The sequence below is a fragment of the Impatiens glandulifera genome, chromosome 9 (assembly GCF_907164915.1).
Source record: "Impatiens glandulifera chromosome 9, dImpGla2.1, whole genome shotgun sequence".
Lineage (NCBI taxonomy): Eukaryota > Viridiplantae > Streptophyta > Magnoliopsida > Ericales > Balsaminaceae > Impatiens > Impatiens glandulifera.
The window spans coordinates 22479746-22503555 of NC_061870.1; the positions used below are offsets into that span (position 1 = coordinate 22479746).

The 23810-nt window shown below is 28.7% G+C and overlaps 2 protein-coding genes across 2 annotated transcripts; one reads left to right on the forward strand and one right to left on the reverse strand.

Annotated features, from left to right (window-relative positions):
• Nucleotides 1-4960: 4960 nt before the first annotated feature.
• On the reverse strand, nt 4961-12313 carry LOC124916027. The gene is made up of 3 exons (XM_047456761.1): nt 11727-12313; nt 9764-10365; nt 4961-5079 (listed from the first exon to the last, which is right to left on the reverse strand). The coding sequence occupies exons 1-3, from the start codon at nt 12311-12313 to the stop codon at nt 4961-4963; spliced, it is 1308 nt and encodes a 435-aa protein (XP_047312717.1).
• Nucleotides 12314-17016: 4703 nt separating this feature from the next.
• Nucleotides 17017-20796, forward strand: LOC124914773 (derlin-1). The gene is made up of 7 exons (XM_047455381.1): nt 17017-17247; nt 18412-18547; nt 18789-18862; nt 18981-19074; nt 19782-19910; nt 20014-20174; nt 20353-20796. The coding sequence occupies exons 1-7, from the start codon at nt 17231-17233 to the stop codon at nt 20468-20470; spliced, it is 729 nt and encodes a 242-aa protein (XP_047311337.1). The 5' UTR covers nt 17017-17230; the 3' UTR covers nt 20471-20796.
• The last annotated feature ends 3014 nt before the right edge of the window (nt 20797-23810 follow it).

Here is a 23810-nt window from a genome sequence, read left to right on the forward strand (position 1 = left end):
AATTTTTAAAAAGTGTTTATTTTTTAATGTAGAATAGAAATGATGATTTGTTTGTCAAAACGAGGATAAGATATCGGTAATGATATGGGTTAGTTGTGGTACAAAATTCTTGAAATTAGGTAACTTGATTAATAATGAAATGTCTATTGAAAAATAAATAATATTGTGGTTAAATATGTGAATGAGATTATTGGTTAACCGAAATATGAAAGTGAGGTTTACGAAATGAGAGGTTGATTAGATTGGTGGTTTTTTTTTTTTTTAAAGTGAGAGACGATAAAGAGGTTGGTAATATGATATGAGAACGTTAGGTACAAAATGGTCGTGAAGTCACAAAATTTAGTAAATATGAGAGGTGGGATATGAGAGATGATTGAGAAACAAACATTATTGGTATTTAAATATTAGAATGAGATTAATATTGGTTGACTGAAGTGAGGATAAAGAAGTCGGTGATATGAGATATGGTTGATTTGTCAAAGTGAGGGTAAAAGATATGAGTAATGTTGAAATGGTTTGTTGCAGAAGTGAAGTTGAAGAAAAATAAATTAGAAAATATATTTGGTATTGATATTTGTTTACTTATTTTTGTAAAAATTTAAAAAATATATATATATGAGGGTAAAGAAGAAGGGATCAAATGAGACATAAGGGAAGTCTAACAGTCAAACCAACAGAAGGCAAGATGGAGTGCTCTGTTGATTAATGGATGGGCAGGTCTGGGGCCAAGAATTTAATTAATTAATTAAATGTTGGCTTGTTTTTTTAAGTTGTTTTTCAACTGTATTGACTTAGACCACATTAGAAATCATGACCAAGAAAAATAAATGGGAAGACTTAAATAAATGAAATAGATGGTCCAAGAATACATTCATCACTTACCTTATCTCGATAAGCATCCTAGAGTGGTGGAACCCATCTCCATCTTCTTCAACAAACACACGGCTTGTTATGCATGTTCTGGGAATCGATTAAAAATCTAACAATAACAACCTTGTGCCTCGTCCTCGTCGTCATCGACTGAAGATCTCCAATTTATCCCCCAAAAAAGAAGGCAAATGATGGATTGGATCAAGAGGTTGAATGGAGAGATTCCTTGAACTTTGAGGCTCCCGACATGGTATAAGAGGATCACGAAATAAGATCTTAGCTTACATTGTCATCTTATAGCTTATAGAATTTTCGAGTGATATCTATGCTGTGTGTAAAGCTTGTTACGATTGTTTAGAAGCTTTTAGATCCATAGTATTAGTGAGATCTCACATTCACATATAACTACTTATCTTAATTTTATCTATTTATTTCTCGTACCATGACAATAATCTAGACGCATGTCCTATGAATAGATTGATACAAAATTTAATCAGGTTTATATTTATCTTTAGATAAATTTACTAAGGTGAAATAATTCAACAAAGTATAGAAGAAATATTTTACGTAAAATGGTCAAGAGTTTATAGTAGAAACCATTATTTGATTGACACTGAAACATAACGCCGATATTCTTTCTCACGTGTAACCAAACACCAAACCTTGATCGAAATCTTTTTCACTCGCAATCGAGAACGCACAACATTTTCTTTTCCCAATTTCTTAAAGAGAAAATTGATTGGCGACTCTAAAAAAGTCCAAATTAGTATAATGATATTCACTAAATTCTATTTTTAGTTCCTCACTTTGGACGAGATGACTTTCGAAAATGTCATTCACTCGTTTCATTTACAAGGTTTAAGAAAAATGTAAGCCACGAGATTTAATGAAATCAACATTAAGTTAGACTATAGTTTATCCTATCAATTTAGTTCCTCATCCCATTCGGGATTCGAGAAAAATATAAGTTGTGAGGCAAAAATTATCGAGTCGAATAATCGTTTCAAGTTGTCGACCATTTTTAGACGTTACAAGGGTGCAAAATGCTCGAAGTGAAGTCATGAAATTTAGTAAATATGAGAGGTCGGTGATATGAGACATGATTGTGGAACAAATAATATTGATGGTTAAATATGTAAATGAGATTGTTAGTTGACCGAAATGAGGATAAAAAGGTCGGTGATATGAGAGATGGTTGGTTTGCCAAGTGAGTGTAAAAGATGTTGGTAATGTTGAGAAGATTGAGTGCAAAAGTGAGATCGCGAGATTAGTAAATATGATAGGTCAATTAGATTTGGTTTGTCAAAGTGAGAGAGGGTAAAGAGGTTGGTAATATTATATGAGATGGTTGGTGTATAAAATGCTCGAAGTGAGGTCACAAAATTTAGTTAATATGAGAGGTTCGGTGATATGAGAGATGATTGAGAAACACAAAATATTGATAGTTAAATATTTGAATGAGATTGTTAGTTGACCGAAGTGAGGGTAAAGAGGTTGGTGATATGAGAAATTGTTGATTTATCAAAGTGAGGGTAAAAAATGTTGTTATTGTTGATATGGTTGAGTGCAAAAATGATGTCACAAGATTAATAAATATGAAAAGTCTATTAAGAAAGAAATGATGTTGGTTGTTAAATGAGTTTGTTGGTTGACCGAAGTAAGGGTAAATGGCGTGACGATGATTGGTTTGCCAAAAGATGTTGATAATGTTGAGTGCAAAAATGCTTGAAGTGAGGTTATGATATTGATAAATGTGAGAGACCGATTGAAAAAAAAGATAATAATGAATAGTGAAAAATGTAAATGAGATGATTAGTTGTCCGAAATGATGATAAAGAAGAGTAATGCTGATATCAATTAATACAAAATATTAAAAGTGAAGTTACGAGATTAGTAATATAGAAGGTTCATCGAGAACAAAGAATATAATATTGATGAAATGAATGGAGAAGATAGGGTGATTGGACAAAGTAAGGAGAGGTTAAATGATGTAATATTTCAGCGTAAAATGATCGAAAAATGAGGTCAAAAAGATTATTAAGTCAGAATTTATTTTGGTTGACGAAAAATAATTCATCCTAATTAGGAGTAATTCCATAGTTGATGAGACTATAAGAAAACAAATTCTTAATATTTTATTATTTAAATAATTATGTGTATTTTTTTTAATGAGTGATATTTTAAGTGAGAGTCTAATATGTAATTTGGTGTCTTATAAATTACTCTTACCTTATAATAATAATATATAAAAATAATAATACTTAAATTATAAACATTAATTTATTAAAAAATGTAAGATATAATTAACCACTTAAGATTAACCATTTATGACAAATTTAAATGAATATAATTGTTAGAACCTTATTAATATATTTAAAATAATTTGTTTGTGATTTAGGGTGATCCATTGTCTCTTTTCCTGTTCGTTGTTGTTATGGAAGCCCTCTAAAAAATGATGATTTTCACAGAAAACTTGGGACTCGTCTATGAAGTGTGTTGTGGGTCAAGAAAATATCTTTTTGTCATATCACATTTGTTTCTCATTGATGACACGCTCTACATGGTTCAGGCTACCTATAGGAATTTTAAACACCTTCAGGATATTTTATGATTATTCGGTGCATGCTCTAGTCTTCGAGTTAATCTATTTGGTTAAGATTTTAGAAATTATTGAATTGTGTTTAAATCATAAACTCAACTGGTTTTGATAATTTAGCTTAAATAATTAAAAAGGGAGATATTGGTGGGTTAAGTTTTTAATTGATTTAAAATAATTTAACATACTTGATTTCGATGATTGATGAAATAGTTTTAATAATAAATGGATAAAACTAAGTTCAATTATTGATAGTCATATCAATTATAAAATATAGGGCAAATTACCTGAGCGGCCCTCAAACTATCTCAATCGCTCACTTTTGGCCCTCAAATTAATTTTTGAAACAAATCGCCCATTCAACTTTTATAAACGTCACCAGTGACCCTTCCGTCAACTTTTTGGTTAAACCTAACCGTTTAAGTTTAAAATATTATTTTTTTATATATTATCTTTAATCTTATATTTTATATTTATATATATAATTATTAAATCGCTTATATATAATATTATATATATATATTATTATTAAATTTTATATAATTATTAAATATTTTATATAATAAATAAATAATATATATTATTTATTTTTATTTCTCTCTCTATATAATTTATATATATTATCTTTAACTAATTTATATATAATATTTATATAATATATATTTTAAAAACTAATTTAAGTGTTAAAAGTATTTGAGTAGTTAAAAGGTTATCATTATTTTTAATAAATTATTTTTAATATATATAAAACAAAGTTTAAAAATAAATTATATGGATTATCCCTAATCATTAATTATATATATATAAATAAATTTATATAATTTATAGAATATATATTTTACAAAATAATTTGAAAGATTAAAAGTAATTGTAATCTTCTAACTACTCAAATACTTTTAACACTTAAATTATTTTTTAAAATATATATTATATAAATATTATATATAAATTAGTTAAAGATAATATATATAAATTATATATATATATATATAAATAAATAATATATATATTATTTATTTATTATATAAAAGATTTAATAATTATATAAAATTTAATAATATATATATATATATATATAATATTATATATAAGCTATTTAATAATTATATATAAAATATAAAATATAAGATTAAAGATAATATATAAAAATATAATATTTTAAACTTAAACTTAACTAAAAAGTTGACGGAAGGGCCACCGGTGACCTTTATAAAAGTTGAAGAGACGATTTGTTTCAAAAATTAATTTGAGGGCCAAAAGTGAGCGATCGAGATAGTTCGAGGGCCGCCCAGGTAATTTGCCCTAAAATATATAGTTATATAATTGAGATCGTATGTGGTGTAGTGGTAAGTACACCTGCCTGTCACAGGCACAGTACAAAGTCAATGCTTCTCAAAGTCAACGAGCGTAGTTAGACGTTTAAGACGAAGACGTCTAACTTGAGCAGATGGACGTCTAACTGTCTAAGCAGATGGACGTCCAAGATGAAGGCGTCTAAGATGAGCAGCCGACGTCTGAAGGTAGATAGACATCTAAAGGCTGGGTGTCTGAAGTAGATGAACTCTCCAGACAGCTGGAAGCAGAGCTCATCAAATGAACGACTGCCACGTACGCTGTTATTCAAATTGCATATGTTGTACTACATTATACTACCACGATCTCAAGAATATATTCTACTGTACTACCTAGTACCTCATGGATAGTACATCCAACAGAAAGAGGGCACATGTCCAAAAGGAGGATTCGATCGTTGGTGCTTTTCAAGAATACATAGCTGCCTAAGGACAACGATCACAAGACAAAAGCTGAAGCGCTCTCTCTCTCATTAAATCACCAGATTTCTACAAACTTGATTTCTTGAATCAACTTACTCTCTCTTTAGATATTTTATTCTCAAGTGTATTTTGTAATTCACTACGTGAAGTTGAGAGATAAGTTATTAGACTATTTGATAGTCATTAACAGTGTGTTGTAAGTTGAACAAATGGTGTTTTGTTCAACAGTGTGTGTGCTATGAGTTCAGAATAGGCGGTCAATTAAGTCTTGGGTTTCTGACTGGATTTGTGTAGTGTGTTCTATACAAGTCAAAGCCTTCTAGTGGATATCCTTTCGATTGTGGAAGAAGGGGTGACGTAGGAGCTTTATCTCCGAACATCCATAAAACTTCTTGTGTTCTTTACTTTCTGTCATTTGCATTCAGTTGTCTAAAACTTCAAATCCAACAAACAGTTCCGCACTTGAATTCGTTTTAAGAGTTTGGAGAATTTGCGACGAATAGAAATAGATATTAATTCCTCACGGGATTATTATCGAATAGTTTATCGTAAGCTGTTCACAATAGTTAGACCCTAGTCTCTATTGTCAGCATCGATCCCAACATAATCTTAATAAGTCAAACATTTTATTTTCAGATTTTGTTTCGAATATAAGAAGGGTGATGTTGATAAATGTGTTGGAGTTCAGAATTGGTGGTCTTCCATCAAATATCTTGTTATGACATTGTGTGCTAAATTATGATCAAAGGTCTCTTGAGACCTAATTATCACTAAAATGAAATGTAAACTATCTAGATGAAAAAGTAAAATAATATCGAAATGGGTTGGCTAATCCTCATTAAGAGTTTGTTATCATCTATGCCCACATATATGATATCTTTATTCATTCTTTCCAATAGTGTGGCTGTGAAAATGGATATGTAAATTTCTATAGAGATCTTCTAACTAATCGTTTTATCATGTAGTTAGTTATGATAAGGTTGAATATTTTAAAGATCAAGAAAGTCTAGATATTTGAGATATTATTTCATTTAATAAGGTTCTTTTATCAAAATAGTGTAGTAAATTTGCAACACAGTTGAATAGTCTTTGGACATCGATGATCAGATGTAAGTATAGTCATGATTGGTTTGGTTGGTTCACCAAAATGTCTAATTTTCTAGTGGGGTGTAGTCAGTGCCGTTCCTGAGATTTTTTAGGCCTTAGGCGAAAACACGAAATTGGGGCCTTACGCATAAACTTCACTTGTGTTTCACCGTTGATCTTCAATAACCTTCCAATATTACAAAGATGCAACATAAATTGTCAACGAAAGTGACTTCTTCTTGCATTTTTAGATGCAAAATCATTGATAATTGTATCGTAATCAATATATTCCAAAAAATCTTTTTCAATACATAAAATAGCAAGTCCATTCAATTTATCTCGAGACATCGAAGATCTTAGATAATTTTTCAATAACTTTAACTTAGAAAAACTTCTTTCAGCAGAAGCTACCATAACAGACAATGTTAATAAAATTCGATATACAATAGAGACATTAGGATAGCAATCTATTGACATTACAAAATCAAGAATTTCAGCAGCGGGCATATCCAAACTCGGTAAAGAAACTTGCAGTATTTTTAGTTCAGAAAACAAATCACTCAAATTAACATCACACGTACCTTCATGAGAAAATACATTACAAAATGTGTTACACTTTTCTTTCAATTTTCTTTCATTCAATGCCTTCAACTTTCCAGAATTCATAAGGAACCCAAATAAGTCATTAAACTCATTCAATTGTTCAAACCTATGTTTTAGGGATGCAAGAGACATATCAACCAATACTAAAAAATAGTTGATCCTAAAAGATTCTTCTGGCGATTGTTGTTCAACATTAAAAGTATTATCATCAAAATACTTTCTAGGGATCTTCTTAACACGTTTAGTCGAAAAAACAGGATCTATGTCCATTTCACATGCAATATCATTTGCAATAATTAAACTAAAGACAAACTCATCTATTCGAAACTTCTCAAAAAATGCAATTAAACTTTCCAATTGATTAATGGCAGAATCAATACACATAGATGAGGACTGCATTTTCTTACTAACCATATTTATAGCAAACAAGATTTCATACCAAATAACCATACCAAGTATAAATTCAAAACTTTCAATTCTCTAAGAGAGACAGACAGTGAGACAGACAGTAGAGTTTTCAATTTTTTGTTCTGATAGTGTTAGTTTGTTTATCTATTTGGGCTATAGAGCCATGGGCCAAAAAATCTAACATAATAAAAAAAATTAAAAAATAAGAAACTAAAAATCCTTACTAATACCTAGCATATATAAAAAAACTGGGCCCCTTTTTGGTCATAGGCCCTAGGCCGTGGCCTAGGCTTCCTACGTACCCCTCCGGGCCGGGCCTGGCCTGGGTGTAGTTTTAGGAGAGGAATTTATTATATGTAGAAAAGTTTCGTGAGTAGTCTATATTCATTGTGAGGGATGATTATTCGATCAGTTTTTTTAAGACAATATTTAATGTAGTGTCAAAAGTGTAGCTATGACGTATTATGAGCTTTCTTTTATTATTATATGTAGAAATGTCATAGTTAAGAACATGGTTGATCCTCCGTCTAATAGTTTCGCTAACCGAATTAGATATAGAAGGAGATTAAACATTATGGAGTGTTCATCCCATAATAGAGTTTTACTTTTGATAAGACACAAACAAGTGTCCCCATCTGAATAATATGTTATGCGTTGACAAAACATGGATAGTTTTCATGTTGGACATTGCTACAAGTTGTTTGCTAAGATGATTTCATATAGTTTTATTGGAGAAACTTTGAGATTCAAAGATTCCATCCAAGATCTCATTTTGTAGATGGAGTGTTATTCACGGTGGAATTCTTACGGATGATATGTGAATAAAAAAAAGTTATATTATGGTTAATAATTATTGTATGTGTCACAAGGAGGTTGAATCGGCAACTTATTTACTTTTGTATTGTCGAGGGGTGGCTAGTATATGGAGTCTTTTGTTAAGTATTAATGTTGTTAATTTGGTGATGCCCGAGTCTTTGGGTAGTTACTGGAAAATTTGGATTGATATGGCTGATATTGCATACCTACATATTTGTGTTACCTTCTCAACTATCTTTTGTTGGACTATCTGGTTGAAGAGAAATCGTCGAACTTTCAATTATCGTAATTGTTCGGTGTGTATCATTTATAATGTTATTATTATGATCGTGGAGTTAATCGTTTTTCTCAAAAATTTACGAGCTCGATAACCTATTGAGTAATACTTTTTATTATATATTTTTTATTTTCATGTCATGTTTTTGTAGGTTTATTTAAACAAATTTTATTATTTATTATATATGGATTTTTTTTAAAGAATATATATATAAACTTATTATATTTATTTAATAAAACATAAAATATAATTATTAAGTTAAAAAATATAAATAAATTTATTTATTTTTTTCATTAAGCAACTCAATATTAAGGGCTTTTATCATATTTGGCCCTTGCCTTGTTTATGAGTTATGTTCAACCTATTCTTTACTATTGGCGTTGATTGTCTTAAACATTAAAATTGTATAATTAATTTTCAAATTCAGTTTTAGCTATATTTTCCTTCATAATTTTGGTTCTGAAATGTCTAAATTTGTCTATTTTTTAAAACTCAACTCAATTGTAAGTAGTTAGTTGTACGAATATATCAATTTTGTCTTAGTCGATCGGTAAACTCTTTATATTAAAAATAAAGGCTACTCAAAATAAATTTATTAATTTTATATTGAATAGGTTATATGAAAATATTATTAAAGATGGTAATATTTATCAACAAATTCACTATTAAAAAAAAGTTGCTATGAAATTAAGCAAAGATATCACATGACAGTTTGCTATTAAAAAAATAATTAATAATGTTTATTTATAGACTGGAATTTTATCTAGTCATACTGTGTTTTCTTAGTTTATTTTAGAGTGAAATAACTTTTTATTCAACAAACTTGAAAGAAAGAGCGTGAAAGTGTCGAAAAGAGGGCTTTTATCACGTTTGAGATACGAGGGTTCCTTCTTTGGTATCAAGTGGAAACAAAGTCTTCGCTTAAAACTTTAAATATTAAGCTATAAGTCTCCATTTATGTCATATAATTCTCTTATTGAATAATTAAACCTTATTATTCCATATTCACTGATCCCAAAAAAAATTCAACCAAATATATAAGCAAATCCTAAGTACAATGATTCAAACATGTATAGCTCAAAACAAAACTACAAAATGAATTTTAAAAAATAAAATTCAAATAATTTTCAATAGAATGTTTTTGTTCATCATGACAATAGTTTTGTTGGTCAGAATAGTGGTTTATTGTTGGAGTTTTTTTCTTATCCTTCTCTAGTATATTTTGTAACATAATTTTCGACAAACAAGAAATGTCTTCTTTTTTTCTTGAGACTTTTTTGGGTATTGAGTTTTCATGTAAGTAAGTGTGTTTTTTTGTTGTCATCGCTTTACCACAATAGTCTGCGCTAATAGGGAAAAGTCTACAAGCATCCATAGATAAATCCATGGCGGCCGAAAGTGCGACAAATAAGGCGGCATCCGCCATACACGTAACGTGTTGTACCCCGACTAGAACCGTCGGTTTGCTCACTTTACCCTCGGCTTCAACTGTCGAGGACATAACAAACCCTCTTATAATCGATGGATTCAATAAACTCAATGCAACCGAGTCTTTAATCATTCTATTATCAATGTAGAATTGCCCGCCTTTCTTCATGCTAATAGTCCCCTCCGCAATTGTAGTTCCACTAACGTTGAGCCACGTGTCTCTAACAAGTTCAAATTTGTAGCCCAAGCTATCTATTGGTCCTTTCTCCCTCCATGCCTCAAGTCGGCCCCACGGCTTCCAATCATTATTGTCGAATGATCTGTGGGGCCGTAGAATGAGCCAAGCCCCTGGGTTCGACCGAGAGACTCGGTCCGAACCCGGAGATGCCACAAAAGGCGTAATCATTGAGGCGGCGGCTATGGGTGAGCCGGAGAGGTCGTGGATAGTTATTATCCACCCCTTTCTATCATTGATACTTTTTCTCATAAATTCAGGCATTGGGATCCTATGATCATTCAATTAAAAAAAATGAAGTATGATAACCAGCTAGATATTTATCACAACAAACATGAATTACAAAATAGAGTTTAGCTGCAAATGGTTCCATTAAAAGTTAAAACCATGTTTTTTTTTAATAATTAGATAGATATTTATCATAAACATGAATTAAGAATGAATATAATGAAGAAAGTAGAGCTTCATAATATGGTCTCATTTAAAAAAAAAAAAAAATTGGCTGGAAGATTGGGAAGAGAAAGATTATCACATGGTGGGGGAATCCATGTATTTTTTTCTTAATGATAAAACTATGAAACGTAACGAAGAGTAAGGTACAATTTTTTTTAAAATAACGAAATAGCTCTTAAAAGTTTTAAAATTCTAAAGAAGAACAAGATTAATAAAATAAATTTTAAACTAAGTCATACTTTTACTATTATATAAATTTAAACAATTATTATTTACTGAAACAAAATGAATTAATATAATTAATTTCATATTTAATTATGGTCTAATTACTAGTTGAGGCTCTAACTTGGTTGTTTTCACTAAATGAGACTCGAACTTTGGATTGTACTGTATGAGACTCGAAATATTAAAATTTTAGTCATTTAAGGCTTTTTCCAATTGGAAAAAACGTGTTATCTTATTTTAATATAACATTTTTGTTTTTCTAATTAATTTATCACATTTGTAAATAAAATTATATTTAAAGAAATTTTAAACGTATTTTTTAAATTGAGTATGAATTTTTAGATTGACGCATTATAATTTGTAAAATATATTTAAGGTAACAACAAAATAATATAATCTAATGAAAGATTTGAGAAATTTAAATAGAGATAGATTTTATATTTATTTTTTAAATAATTTCATAACGATATAACATTGTGTATTATGACGTATTTGTGTTTTAAATTTAGTATTTTTTCGAAATATACATTTTCAAAATTATCGAATACAATTTGAAAGTCTTACAAAATATGTAATAGGTGAACATATTTAAAAAAAAAAAATTGTTTTTTTTTTTGTGTACAAATATAATAAATTAATTAAGAAAATGAAACTACTTAAGGTGTAATGATTATTTATTTTTGAAAAAAACCTTACTACACCATACAATTCAAATTTAGAGTCTTATTTGATAAACATGATTAAGTATTGAGCCTCAAATAACAATTGAGTCATTTAATTATATATATTTTAATAATAATTTATTTATAAAATATATAATTATATTTATAAATAATAATAAAATATCACTAAAAATTTATTATTTAAATAATCTTTCGAATTTAAATTAAAACTCCATCGAGTAGAGATAAAAAGAAAATGACTATTTTTCAAAAATAAAAATAAATGACTAACCGTGATCTAGCGTTCCGGTCGGCGCTAAATTTACAATTGAAAACCGGTTGTCGGATGTTACCTTGAATTTGAAACACCACAGGACTGTATTCCGGTTCATCTCCGAACTGAAACACAAAACGTGGGTCCGGTTCAGCTCTAACCGTCATATGAAGTCTAGACTCCGATCCAATCTTCATCCAACCGTTTTGAAAAATTACAGTTTTCTTTTCCATACCATTCAATTCAATCCCAATATCAATTCTCCCAAGAAACTTCCTGCATGTGACACTGCACGAGCTTCCCATCCGACCGGTATAGACCGATACGGTTAGTGTCACAGATTTCCGAGATAGGCGGCGAATAGAGGCCGTGTCGATATGGAATCCGGCTGATGACGCCGAAGATTCAGGTGGACTGGCGTCGATAATGGCGGAGGTGGTGACCGGAACGACGACGGTCTGAGAAGGAAAACCCTTTATCCGGAGGATGCAAAAACTAGGATTGGTGGTGGAAGGATAGATATCCGAACCGGCTGGTCTATTTTGAACCGGAATATTCAAAGATAGTGAATCGATCATCAATCGGACATATGGACATGGATCCATGGTTGCCTATTTTTAGGTTTATCCTCCTCTATTTATATATAGATAGACGGGACATATTTGGTGTACTGTTTCATTCTTTGAATCATCCTTCAAAAACAACATTATAAAAAAAAATTGTAATGCTAGTTTGTTTGTTTTTAAAGGTGGTTCAATAAATGAAACATAATCTAAGTATAACAGATCTAACCCCATAGATAGATTACATTAGTTTGATTGTCACTGTTTTTAATATATTTTAATGTAATCTCGTTTATTAGCCTAATTTATAACCAGTTTTAAGAGGGAATTGAAATATAAGTGAAATAAATGGGTGTCTATGAACATGTAAATTTAGGGCCAGCAATTTTGAGAGACACGAAAAACACAATCAGAATCGAACGGAACACGAAAAAAACCAGGTTATGGTCGTGTATATTTTTTCGGGTCAAAATTAGGTCGGTCTGTTTAACCTAATTAATAAACAGGTCAAAATCGAGTCGACATGAAATGACTCAAAGTAGACCCGATAATTCGTTATACAAGTTTTTTTTTTTGTTGAGTTTTGTGTTTTTCTTTCTTGTTCGTTCACTCATTTTATTTTATAAGATTTTTGTAATTTAGTTTTATTTTTATTTTATGTTGATGTCATTTAATTTCGAAACAGAGAGATGTGAATTAATTACATCGAGTTGAATTAGGTAAACCGGGTCAGTCGAGTTGGAATAAACAGGTTTAGAGATTTTAACACGATTACTAAACATGTAGATTCAAGTTAGTCTCAACCCATTAACATGTTAATCCGAACCCGCCAATTACCCAATATACAACCCTAGATGCAATCAAACTAACTCTCATTTTTTTGTTCGAAGTGAATTTGGGTGAGAGAATGAAAGAGGGAATCACGTGGCGTAATTTGATTGGTTGAAAAAAAAATCAAATAATTTCTCTCTTCTTTATCTCCTCTCACTTTTCATTTTTCCAACCAACTAGGTGAATCCACGTCATTCTCTTCCTTATCACTCATTTTTTAAATATGTCACATAATATTTATTTGTATTAATGTGTAATAGTTTATGGAGAATCTCATTTCCTTGTAGTGTTTTTTTTTCCTAGAGTAATATGACATTTTCTTTTTCAAATATATAAAATCTTTACTTATTAAGTTCTTTAACTTTAATCTTTAACTATATTCATTCTTCCAGCAAAACAAAAGGTTATTTCAAATAAATGTTTATTTTTTTTTTTAATTTATTGAGTTAAACTATTAAGAGGGTTGTCTAATAGATTTAATTTTAAGATATTTTCAATTTTAAAAGTAGTCAATACAACTTTATGTATTTGATGATACTTGTGATAGACCACAAATTCTTAAAATTGGTCTTTATGGATAATTTTTAATTTTAGGTTGAAAATGGGCTGGAACGTTGGCGTTGCTGGAATTATGTTGAACATGACATAATTGTTGTAATCTGAATATAAAGTTTCTAAAATACTAAAAGGTTGATTACAAACCTTTTTTCCTTAATTTTTGGATTCATGCTATAGTCAAAATTGTCACATCAATAATAAGATAATAAGATAGATCATTCATAAAAAAAATTGTTGTATTGGTACGCTAACATGTGTAATGTACATTTAGCTACAACTTTTTTGTCTTTTCTATTTTTTTCAATAAAAATTGATAAAAAAAAAAACTTATGATAGTAGAATGTATTACACAACCATATGTTTATATTTTTGGCACACAACTATATTCGAAAAATAAAATAATTAATAAGAGAACAAACAAAATTATGTTAAAGTCATACCATCAAAGCTATACACATTTGCAAAATAAAAGTAATTAAAGTCACATTGATGATGATGTAAGTCACATTGATGATGATGTAGTCGAATAATTAGATAAAACATAAAATGTGACTGATATATAATCATCTAATATAAAAACTCGAGCTTAAACGAATTTATAAATTTTATTATTTACCTATATCTCGGCTCGACTCGAAAACTTGAATTAAAATTAAATTTTCAAACTCGAATACAAACCAAAAGTTATTTTTAAAATTAAAATATCAAACTTCTATACTTATTTAGTATTAAAACATGATATTTTAAAATGAAAATATGAACCATAGTAACTATTGAAAATTCAAAACATAATATATAAAGGAGTTTATTTTCTTCTTTATTGTCGAATTTTCTTAAAAAAAATAGAGTTATCTAAAAGCAAACAAACAATAACAATAGAAGAAGTGAAAATTGATTTTATTTTATCTATAGGTGGTATGAAATTACTCAAAAGAATACTGCACTAATAAAAAAAAAAATAATATGAAAAAATATAGCAACATCTTGTAAATGTGTGAAATAATAGTGAAGTGAAAGATAATATAAAGAAAGAAAGAAACTCTTATAAACTATTGAAAGAAATAAGAGTCAAATAATATGATGGCATCAAATAATTAGAGTTTTTTTTTAAAAAAAAAAATATATAATAACGTGGAATGTGAATAATCATATAGAGTTTGGAGAGAAGAACAAAATATTTTTAAAGTTTTGGGTCAATTTATTAATTTACCAAAAAAATTATATTTTTTTTAGAATATCTTATTAGAGCGTTAATTTTAGATAATATTCTAATAATATGTTTTTTTAATTATTCATATATTAACAAATTTAATAACATTTGTTCGTTCAATTCCAATTTTACTCAAATTCTAGACGTTTTCAATCAGGGCTTATGTTCTCAGACTCGAAAAAACTCGACAAGTCATTGAACAAATATTATATGGGCTCGAACTCGACTCGAGCTCAACTCAAACTCAATTAGAGTCAAGCTCAAGTCGAGCTTCGACAGAACGACTCGTAAGCACCTTAGCTCATTTGTAGCCATAATATAAACCATCAAGTCTTGAAACATATATGGAGGACTGGTCTCAACCACTCAACGAATAAAACCTCACAAACTTTTCTCTACTTCTACACGAAGTTGAAATGAGAAAATAAAGTTTCAATTGATCATGAAAGTTAAATATTTTGAAAAAAATAATTATTTTATAAAAAGAAGAAGAAAATTATTTAAATTGGTATGTTTGGTAACCTTAGAATTGATAGTAAAATTGGGGTCTAATTCTAATTTTTAAGTTTGATAGACCAATTAATATTAAGAATTTGAATTTAAATTATAATAAAATATTCAATTTAGTGTAATTTTATACTTCTCAATTCATTATTTTTAGTTCGGAATTGTAATTCTATTTTTTTAAATATTTTTGTAAAGAAATAACTTATTATTTTATCATTTAAAACAAGATTAAAGTTTTTTAATCGATAATTTTATTTTTCGAATTTAGGATTTAAAACGTTATCTTTTTTCTTTTTAAATTTAGTAAGTTAATATATATATATATATATATATATATATATATATATATATATATATATATATAACTTAAGAAGTTAACATTTTGTACCGATATTTTGTTTTGAATTTAAAAAGTTAAGATCTTGTGCCGATATTTTGTTTTGAATTTAGAAAGTTAAGATGTGGAACATATATTTTTTTTAATTTATGAAGTTAAACCGATATTTTTTTAAATAAAATTAAAACTAAAAATATATCTCTAATAAAATAGATAATATACTTTTATTATATATTTTATTCAATCCTACTATAAAATAAATTAAAGTTTTTTTTTTTATTGAGTTTGGCCATTTAGATGGAAGAGATGGTAAAAATAAAGTACTAATTCGAATAATAACTAGTTCTAATATATATATATATATATATATATATATATATATATATATATATATATATATATATATATATATATATATATATATATATATATATATATATATATATATATATATATATATATATAAATAAACATAATACCAAAATGATTAAAATTTCGAGTTAACTCTTTAAATTTAACAATTTTATAATTTTAAAAAAGTTAACGAGTTTAATTTTAAGTAAACTCTTACGATTTTAAATTTACCATAATAAAATTGTATGACTTTCCTAGTTTATAAATATTTTATAATTTTATATTGTTTTATGTTAAAAAAAATTATATTTAAAATTTTAAAAAATATATTATTTATTAAAATAAATAAATTAATATAATTAATTTTGTAAATTAGAAATGATTAGGGAAAAGAATTTGGAAAAAAAGATTTGAGAGGGAATAACATGATAATAACAAATTTTGTTTTTCTCTTTACTCTTTATCCTTTTTCCAATCAGTTTCATTCTCTCTAGCAAATTTCCTCGTTCAGTCTCTCACTCCTCTTTATAAATATAATTTTTTAGAGTATTATTTATTTATTTATTTATTATTATTATTATTTAATTAATTTTATATTGAAATATATAAATTTTAAAAAATAATTAGAATATAAAATACTTAATTATATAAATAATAATAATATATAACTAATAATTTTTTTAAATTAAACTATAATGATTTAAGTAAACTCTAAACAACTTTTTTTAATAAAGGTCAAACTTAACAACAACAAAAAAAAAATTCAGAATTCTCTACCTAAGTAAAAAAAAAACAAAATCTCTTAGATATGGGCCTAAATAAAGTAAACTTACCTTTAGATTTATGGTCTTAGCCCAAAACTAATTTAGGCCCATATAGACCCCTTTCTATCTTCACGCGCACGTGTGATAAACTGATAACAAAAAAAAAAGAAAAAAAAAAAGGGAAGTTTGATTACGAAGTTTCTAGCGACTGGGATTTTTTGCGTGAACGTTTCCAACTTGAGAAGCTCTTCGATTTGATTCTAATTTCTTCAATTTCTCTGGTTCTTGAACGAATCAAACAATTTCGCACAAGCTTCGTTGATAATCAATCATTCATCATTCCATTTCAAGAGATCTGGTAACTATCATCATCACCTTGCTGAGCTTGAGCCTCAGAAATGTCTTCTCCAGCAGAGTAATTCCTTTTTTCCATTCTTATTGTCGTCCACATGTATGGAAATTGTTGTATATTGCACAATTGAGCTTCTTATAATCTCTTATAATCCGAGGACTTTTCCTGCTTTCTCTATCTTGGTTAGATTTACAAATGATTAAGTTATATAACCTTGCTTTTACTAGTTATGAGTCTTATGACTTGAGTTCAGTTGATTTCTGTTATGTTCGCCTAGTTCATGGCTAGCTGGATCTGATTATTTTAGTTATTGAAAGACAGGAAAATTTGTGGTTCTGATCTGTAAGACTTGTAGTTTTAGGCAATATTTTTCCATGTTTAAGCGTAGATTAATCTACTGTTATGTTCATTTTGCTAATGCTTTGTTTTAGATAATCAAAATGTGTAGACAAGATCCTTTCTTTCCTTTTCATCTTCTCAATGGACAACCATTAGTAAATTAGAATTTTACTTAATATTTTTCAATCTACTTTAACATGGATAACCGAAATATAGAGAAATGGAGATTTAAGGTTGGTTATACTAAAAATGTGGCAATAAAGGGTTAAGTATATAGACCGCAAATACACTTAATCAGGCGGCAGAACTTGCTGCAATCCAGGATAACCGAAATATAGAGAAATGGAGATTTAAGGTTGGTTATACTAAAAATGTGGCAATAACCGCAAATACACTTAACCAGGCGCAGAACTTGCTGCAATCCAGGACATCTTAAGGAGGCTTAGGATATCCACTTCTTGTTACCGCTAGGCTAGAAGAAGGGATAAGGTTGGTTATACTAGTAGTATGGGTTTAGGGTGCCTTGCATTTAAGATCTTGAACAGTAACAATGTAGTGTAGTTTTACTGCTGCTTGATGGTTTCTTGATTATCAGTATGAGAGGATTATATTTTTTAGATATTGGTGGTATTCATGTATCAATGGTGATATTATTCAATGTTCTTGAGGTTTGCATAATAAATTATGGGTTTTCTATGTCAACACTTAAGCCTTTATTGTGTGAATATATCATTGATTTGTTGCATTATAGAATGTTAACTTGGTTAAAATGACATTTTGAATCAAGGTTTCTTTTTCCCTATTAACTCTACTAACTATTATGTGTTTGTTTTATCTCTTATTGTTCTATCGCTTATTTACATTTCTAGTCTCTTCTCTTTGCTTCAGATATTACAAGACACTTCCTCCTATAAGCAAGGCCTTCGGAACCTTGTGCTTTGCATTCACTGTAGCATGTCAGATTCAATTGATCATCCCTGAACATATTGCCCTATTGTATGGACGTGCCTTTTATCGGTTGGAGGTATACGTTGTGTCTCCTTTTAAATTATTTGACAAGACAAAATATGTTGACAATATTTTGACCATTTAATGATTGTGAGAAATAGAAGCATGTTGTCCCACTTGTTTCTGTTCCCTTCACTTATATTTTTCAATCTTCTCCATGTGATGAGCTGTTATCTACTGTTTTGGCTGATTGTTAGTTGTTTTTCATTGCCTTTGTAACTCTGGAGTCTGGACATGTCTTTTTGTTTTGTGTCTAGTTATGGAGGTTGCTGACAAACTTCTTTTTCCTCGGCCCATTCTCTGTCAATTTTGGGATTCGTCTCTTGATGATGTAAGTGCCTTCTTTTTTCTATTTCGTGCTAAAGCACTGTCTCTTTAGGTTAAGAGACTTTGTCTGTTGTTAGTCTTTCATCCTTCAATATCTTATATTTTATACCCTTGTCATGCAGAGCAAGATACGGAGTTCAACTCGAGAGTGGACCATTTCAGAGACGTACTGCAGATTTCATGTGGATGATGATATTCGGATCGTTCACACTACTGGTGCGCTTGTCTACTCTGTTCTCATATTTTCTGTTTTTTCCATTTTGATCAAATGTCAATAATATTTTGAATAATTTTGTGGAACTTCTCTGGGTCTTGGGTTCAATCTATCATTTTGTGTTATGATTTATAACTTCTGTTGAACACTTCTCAAGCACATGCTACAGTTTCATGTTCCCTCTTCTTCTGTGTGCCCAGAACAGTCTGCAATCGAACAAGACCCTAAACACCACAAAAATCCACTTTTTCATTAAACAAGGTTTTGTCCCCCCAAATATCGGTTTATTTGCATAAAACAAGCTCTAAGTTATTGAATCCCCCTATCGGATCTGCTGTTATTTTTGTCCATTCATTGTAGTTTTCCTGCCCAACCTGAAAAATCTTTAGTGTCAACTTTATGATTGGAGGCCTCATTATTCCTATATGAAAGGTCAAGAGGGGTTCATATCTTATACTATTATGAAAACAAATAGTAAAACCCTTTGTGAGGTGGTTCTTAAATCCTGTCTATTGTCCACGTGCCAGTAAGAAACCAAAGGAATGAAAGGGTCACCATAGAAAGATTTATTGAAATGCTAGTCAAATAGTCCTTTTGGTTAATATCACATAAGCAATGCCTGTTTAACATTTTCACCCACTTTGGAATGCATATACGCTTATCATTATGGAATTATGCGGTGTTTAACTTAATGTCGTGTTACTTATAGGCATTGTCTGCAATCCCTTGGTTATGGACACCATTCTTGGGAGTGTCACTAGTCTTCATGCTTCTCTATGTCTGGAGCAGAGAATACCCAAATGCCAATATCAGCCTATATGGTCTTGTGACTCTCAAGGTATCTTTACATGAAGATTCATTATCCTCGAACTTCTAATTTTATTTATTTTTAAATAAAAAGAGAAAAGAGAAAGCTGAGGATGCATGGTTTGGATTTGCAGGCATTTTATTTACCATGGGCCATGCTTGCTATGGATGTGATTTTCGGTTCTAAGATTCTTCCAGATCTACTGGGAATTCTTGCAGGCCATCTGTACTACTTCTTGACTGTTTTGCATCCACTGGCCGGTGGAAAGAACATGCTAAGGACTCCTCTTTTGATGTATCCTTTTTGCTCGGTTCATAATAAGTTTTTATATCTATTCATATGATATTACCCCATTTGGAAACACTTTTGGATCTGGATCACGATCCAGTCGAGAAACCATCATTCTGTTTCCAAATGGGGCAAATTTATTGTCTTCATCCCATTGAGTTTCTTAACTGTTGTTTTATAATAGTCATAAGGTAGTGTCTAGGTGGAGAATTGGAGTTCCTCCTCCAAGAAGTGAAACCTCGAATGAGAGGAGTGCAGGCGTTGCCTTCAGAGGAAGATCGTATCGAGTTGGGGCTAACTAATATATACACTCTGCATCGAGATAAATGGTTTGTTACCATTATGATTATTTATCGAAGGTAAGATCCTACAGCAGATTCAGCAGGCTCGATCTTTTTTATGGACATGTTGCATATTATGAACTGAACTTAGTTGTTTTTTTATTCGTTGTATTCACTTCTTACATGTTAGGATTATGATTTATACTGAAACCAACTTCACATTTTCGGACCTTATTGTTAAACATTGATGGTGTTTGGAACATTTCATATTTGTATAGAATAACATCTTAAATTTTGCTGAATTTCGAAAAGAAATTTTGGAATCGGAAAACTTTATATTTTCTTGAGATTTTGTTTTTGTAGTTTGTTCATACAGTTTTACAACCAATATTGTTATAAATTAATTTTTATAATATGATTGAACAATAATTTATATTTCTTACTGTTGTAAAAATTGAGAGCTGAATCTATCTTTTCTTTTTCTAAATTGATTCACAATAAAAAGAAAATTTTCAAAACTCTAAATAAAAATAATATAAATATTTGTATGATCTATTATCTTATTTTTAAATGTTTAATACATTAAAAATTAAAATAGTTTATTAAGCACAAGTTTACAAAAAAATGAATGAGATATTCAAATTAATATATATAACTTATTTAAAATTTTAAAATTATAATTATAGTTAGAAATAAATCTAACATTTTATCATCTAAGTGTCTTTTATTTGTTTGGTTTTTCATTAATTTAATATATCAATATTTGTAATTATAATCATTTAATATTCTTGTAAATATATAATAATTTTTTAATAAAAAAATGAATGTGTTCATTATTTTACATTAAATATGTTATTTGTATTGTGGGTTGAGCAGTGTGTTTGTACATTTGAGAAAAAAAATGTAAGGCACAACTAAATCGTTAGAGTATCTATAGAAAATTTGTCATTTTTAGTTTACTAGTTATTTTAAATTGGTTTAATCGGTTTTATTCATTTATCAAAATAATAGGTTTTAAAAATATGTCTTTTCAAAAAATCAAAACTACATATATAAATGGTTGAAAATTTAATTATTAAAAATTTATTTAGGTATAACTACAAGTTATAACTAAATTAGGTATATTTATTAAATTTTAACTATTTTCTGGATGTAGGCGGGTTAAACAGTTTAACCATCACTAAACCGAGTAATCGAGATCGTTGAGTTTTGTAGGATTAATATTCAATTCATTTGATTTTTGGTTCAATTTAGACTAATTCGGTATGAACGGTTCTATCGGTTATAAATTAATGCTTAATGTGTGTATATAATCTTTGTAAATTTGTGTTATGGGTCTGAATTATATTCTATAATTTGATGAGACAAAATAAATAAAACTATATATATATTTTTTTATTTAGATAAATATTTTACAAATTTATAAAACATGACAACTATTGAAAATTAACAGTGCTATGAAAAATGGTGTAGGGGCGGTAAGTAGATAGGATGAATCCTGATCCATGAATGTGGGATCATTATTATAACCAAAAAAACTAATCCCACCTAAATTGACGGCAATGATTAATAAATTAAAAGACCTAGGAAGGAAGAACGTTCTACTTTTGATTATTAAATAAAACTAAAATAATATCGTGGCAGACTTATGTTGATTAACACCTAACCTAATGTGACACATTGAGAGACCAGATCTAGAAATTAGGTCAGCAGGTTTAGCTCCTAATAAACCAAAATATTTGACTATATCTCAAGTATATTTTCTTTTCTTTGATTAACATAAATTCTTTTAATGCTTCTTACAATTTTTAATCCCAAAAATATTTTCTTTGATTAACATAAATTCTTTTAATGCTTCTTACAATTTTTAATCCCAAAAATATTTTACTTCTTTCAAGTCTTTAATTGTGAAAATATAATCTTTCAATGAAAGATGTATTTCATATGTATTTCAAGTCATAGTTATTAATTTAAGATTGGATAAAACCAAAATTCAAAAGTTTTTCACTAAATTTTTTGTTCTACTGTCTAGATGTTTGTTTAAGGTCATATAAAATTTTCAATAGTTTACGTATCTGGTTTGGAGAATCTGCATTATATCCAAGAGAAAGGACCATATAAACTTCTTTTCCAAATACCTATGTAGAAAAACATTATGTTACGATCTAAACCTAACGTCTAAAGAGTTTTAACAAAAGAATATGTGGTCAAGATGAAGTTGAAGACAATCTAACGACTGAAATTATAACATAACATTTATAATTAATTTGCTTATTATTTATTACTGAAACATTCAATAATTACCTAAACACCCTTACTCTTATATATAAAGGGATTAAACATGTAAAATAGGATTACGTTTTGATTTAATGAAAACTCACTTCTTTCTTACTTCTTAATTTCATCTCTTCTTTATTCAGTCTTTTTCTCATCTTTTCCTTAATTCTATTTTACCATCTCCATCCCTGTTTAACATCTTCAACGAAGCAGCACGTTACAATGTCTAACCTAAATGTCTAAGTCTAACGTCTAAAGAGTTTCAACAAAAGAATATGTGGTCAAGATGAAGTTGAAGACAATTCAATGACTGAAATTATAACATAACATTTATAATTAATTTGTTTATTATTAATTACTGAGACATTCAATAATTATTTAAATATCCTTACTCTTATATATAAAGGGATTAAACATGTAAAATAGGATTACGTCTTGATTTAATGAAAAACTCAATTCTTTCTTACTTCTTGATTTAATCTCTTTCTTATTTAGTCTTGTTCTCATCTCTTTCTTAATTCCATTTCATCATTTCTATCCCTGTTTAACATCGTCAACGAAGCAGCATTTTACACTGTCTAACATAAATGTCTAAACCTAACGTCTAAAGAGTTTCAACAAAAGAATATGTGGTCAAGATGAAGTTGAAGACAATCCTACTGCTAAAATTATAACATAACATTTATAATTAATTTGTTTATTATTAATTACTGAAACATTTAATAATTACCTAAATATCCTTACTCTTATATATAAAGGGATTAAAAATTTAAAATAGGATTATGTTTTGATTTATAGAAAAACTCACTTCTCTCTTACTTCTTGATTTCATCTCTTCCTTGATTCCATTTCACCATCTTCATCCCTGTTTAACATCGTCAAGAAACAGCACGTTACAACGTCTAACCTAAATGTCTAAACCTAACGTCTAAAGAGTTTCAACAAAAGAATATGTGATCAATATGAAGTTGAAGACAATTCAACGGCTGAAATTATAACATAACATTTATAATTAATTTGCTTATTATTAATTACTGAAACATTCAATAATTATCTAAATACTCTTACTCTTATATATAAAAGA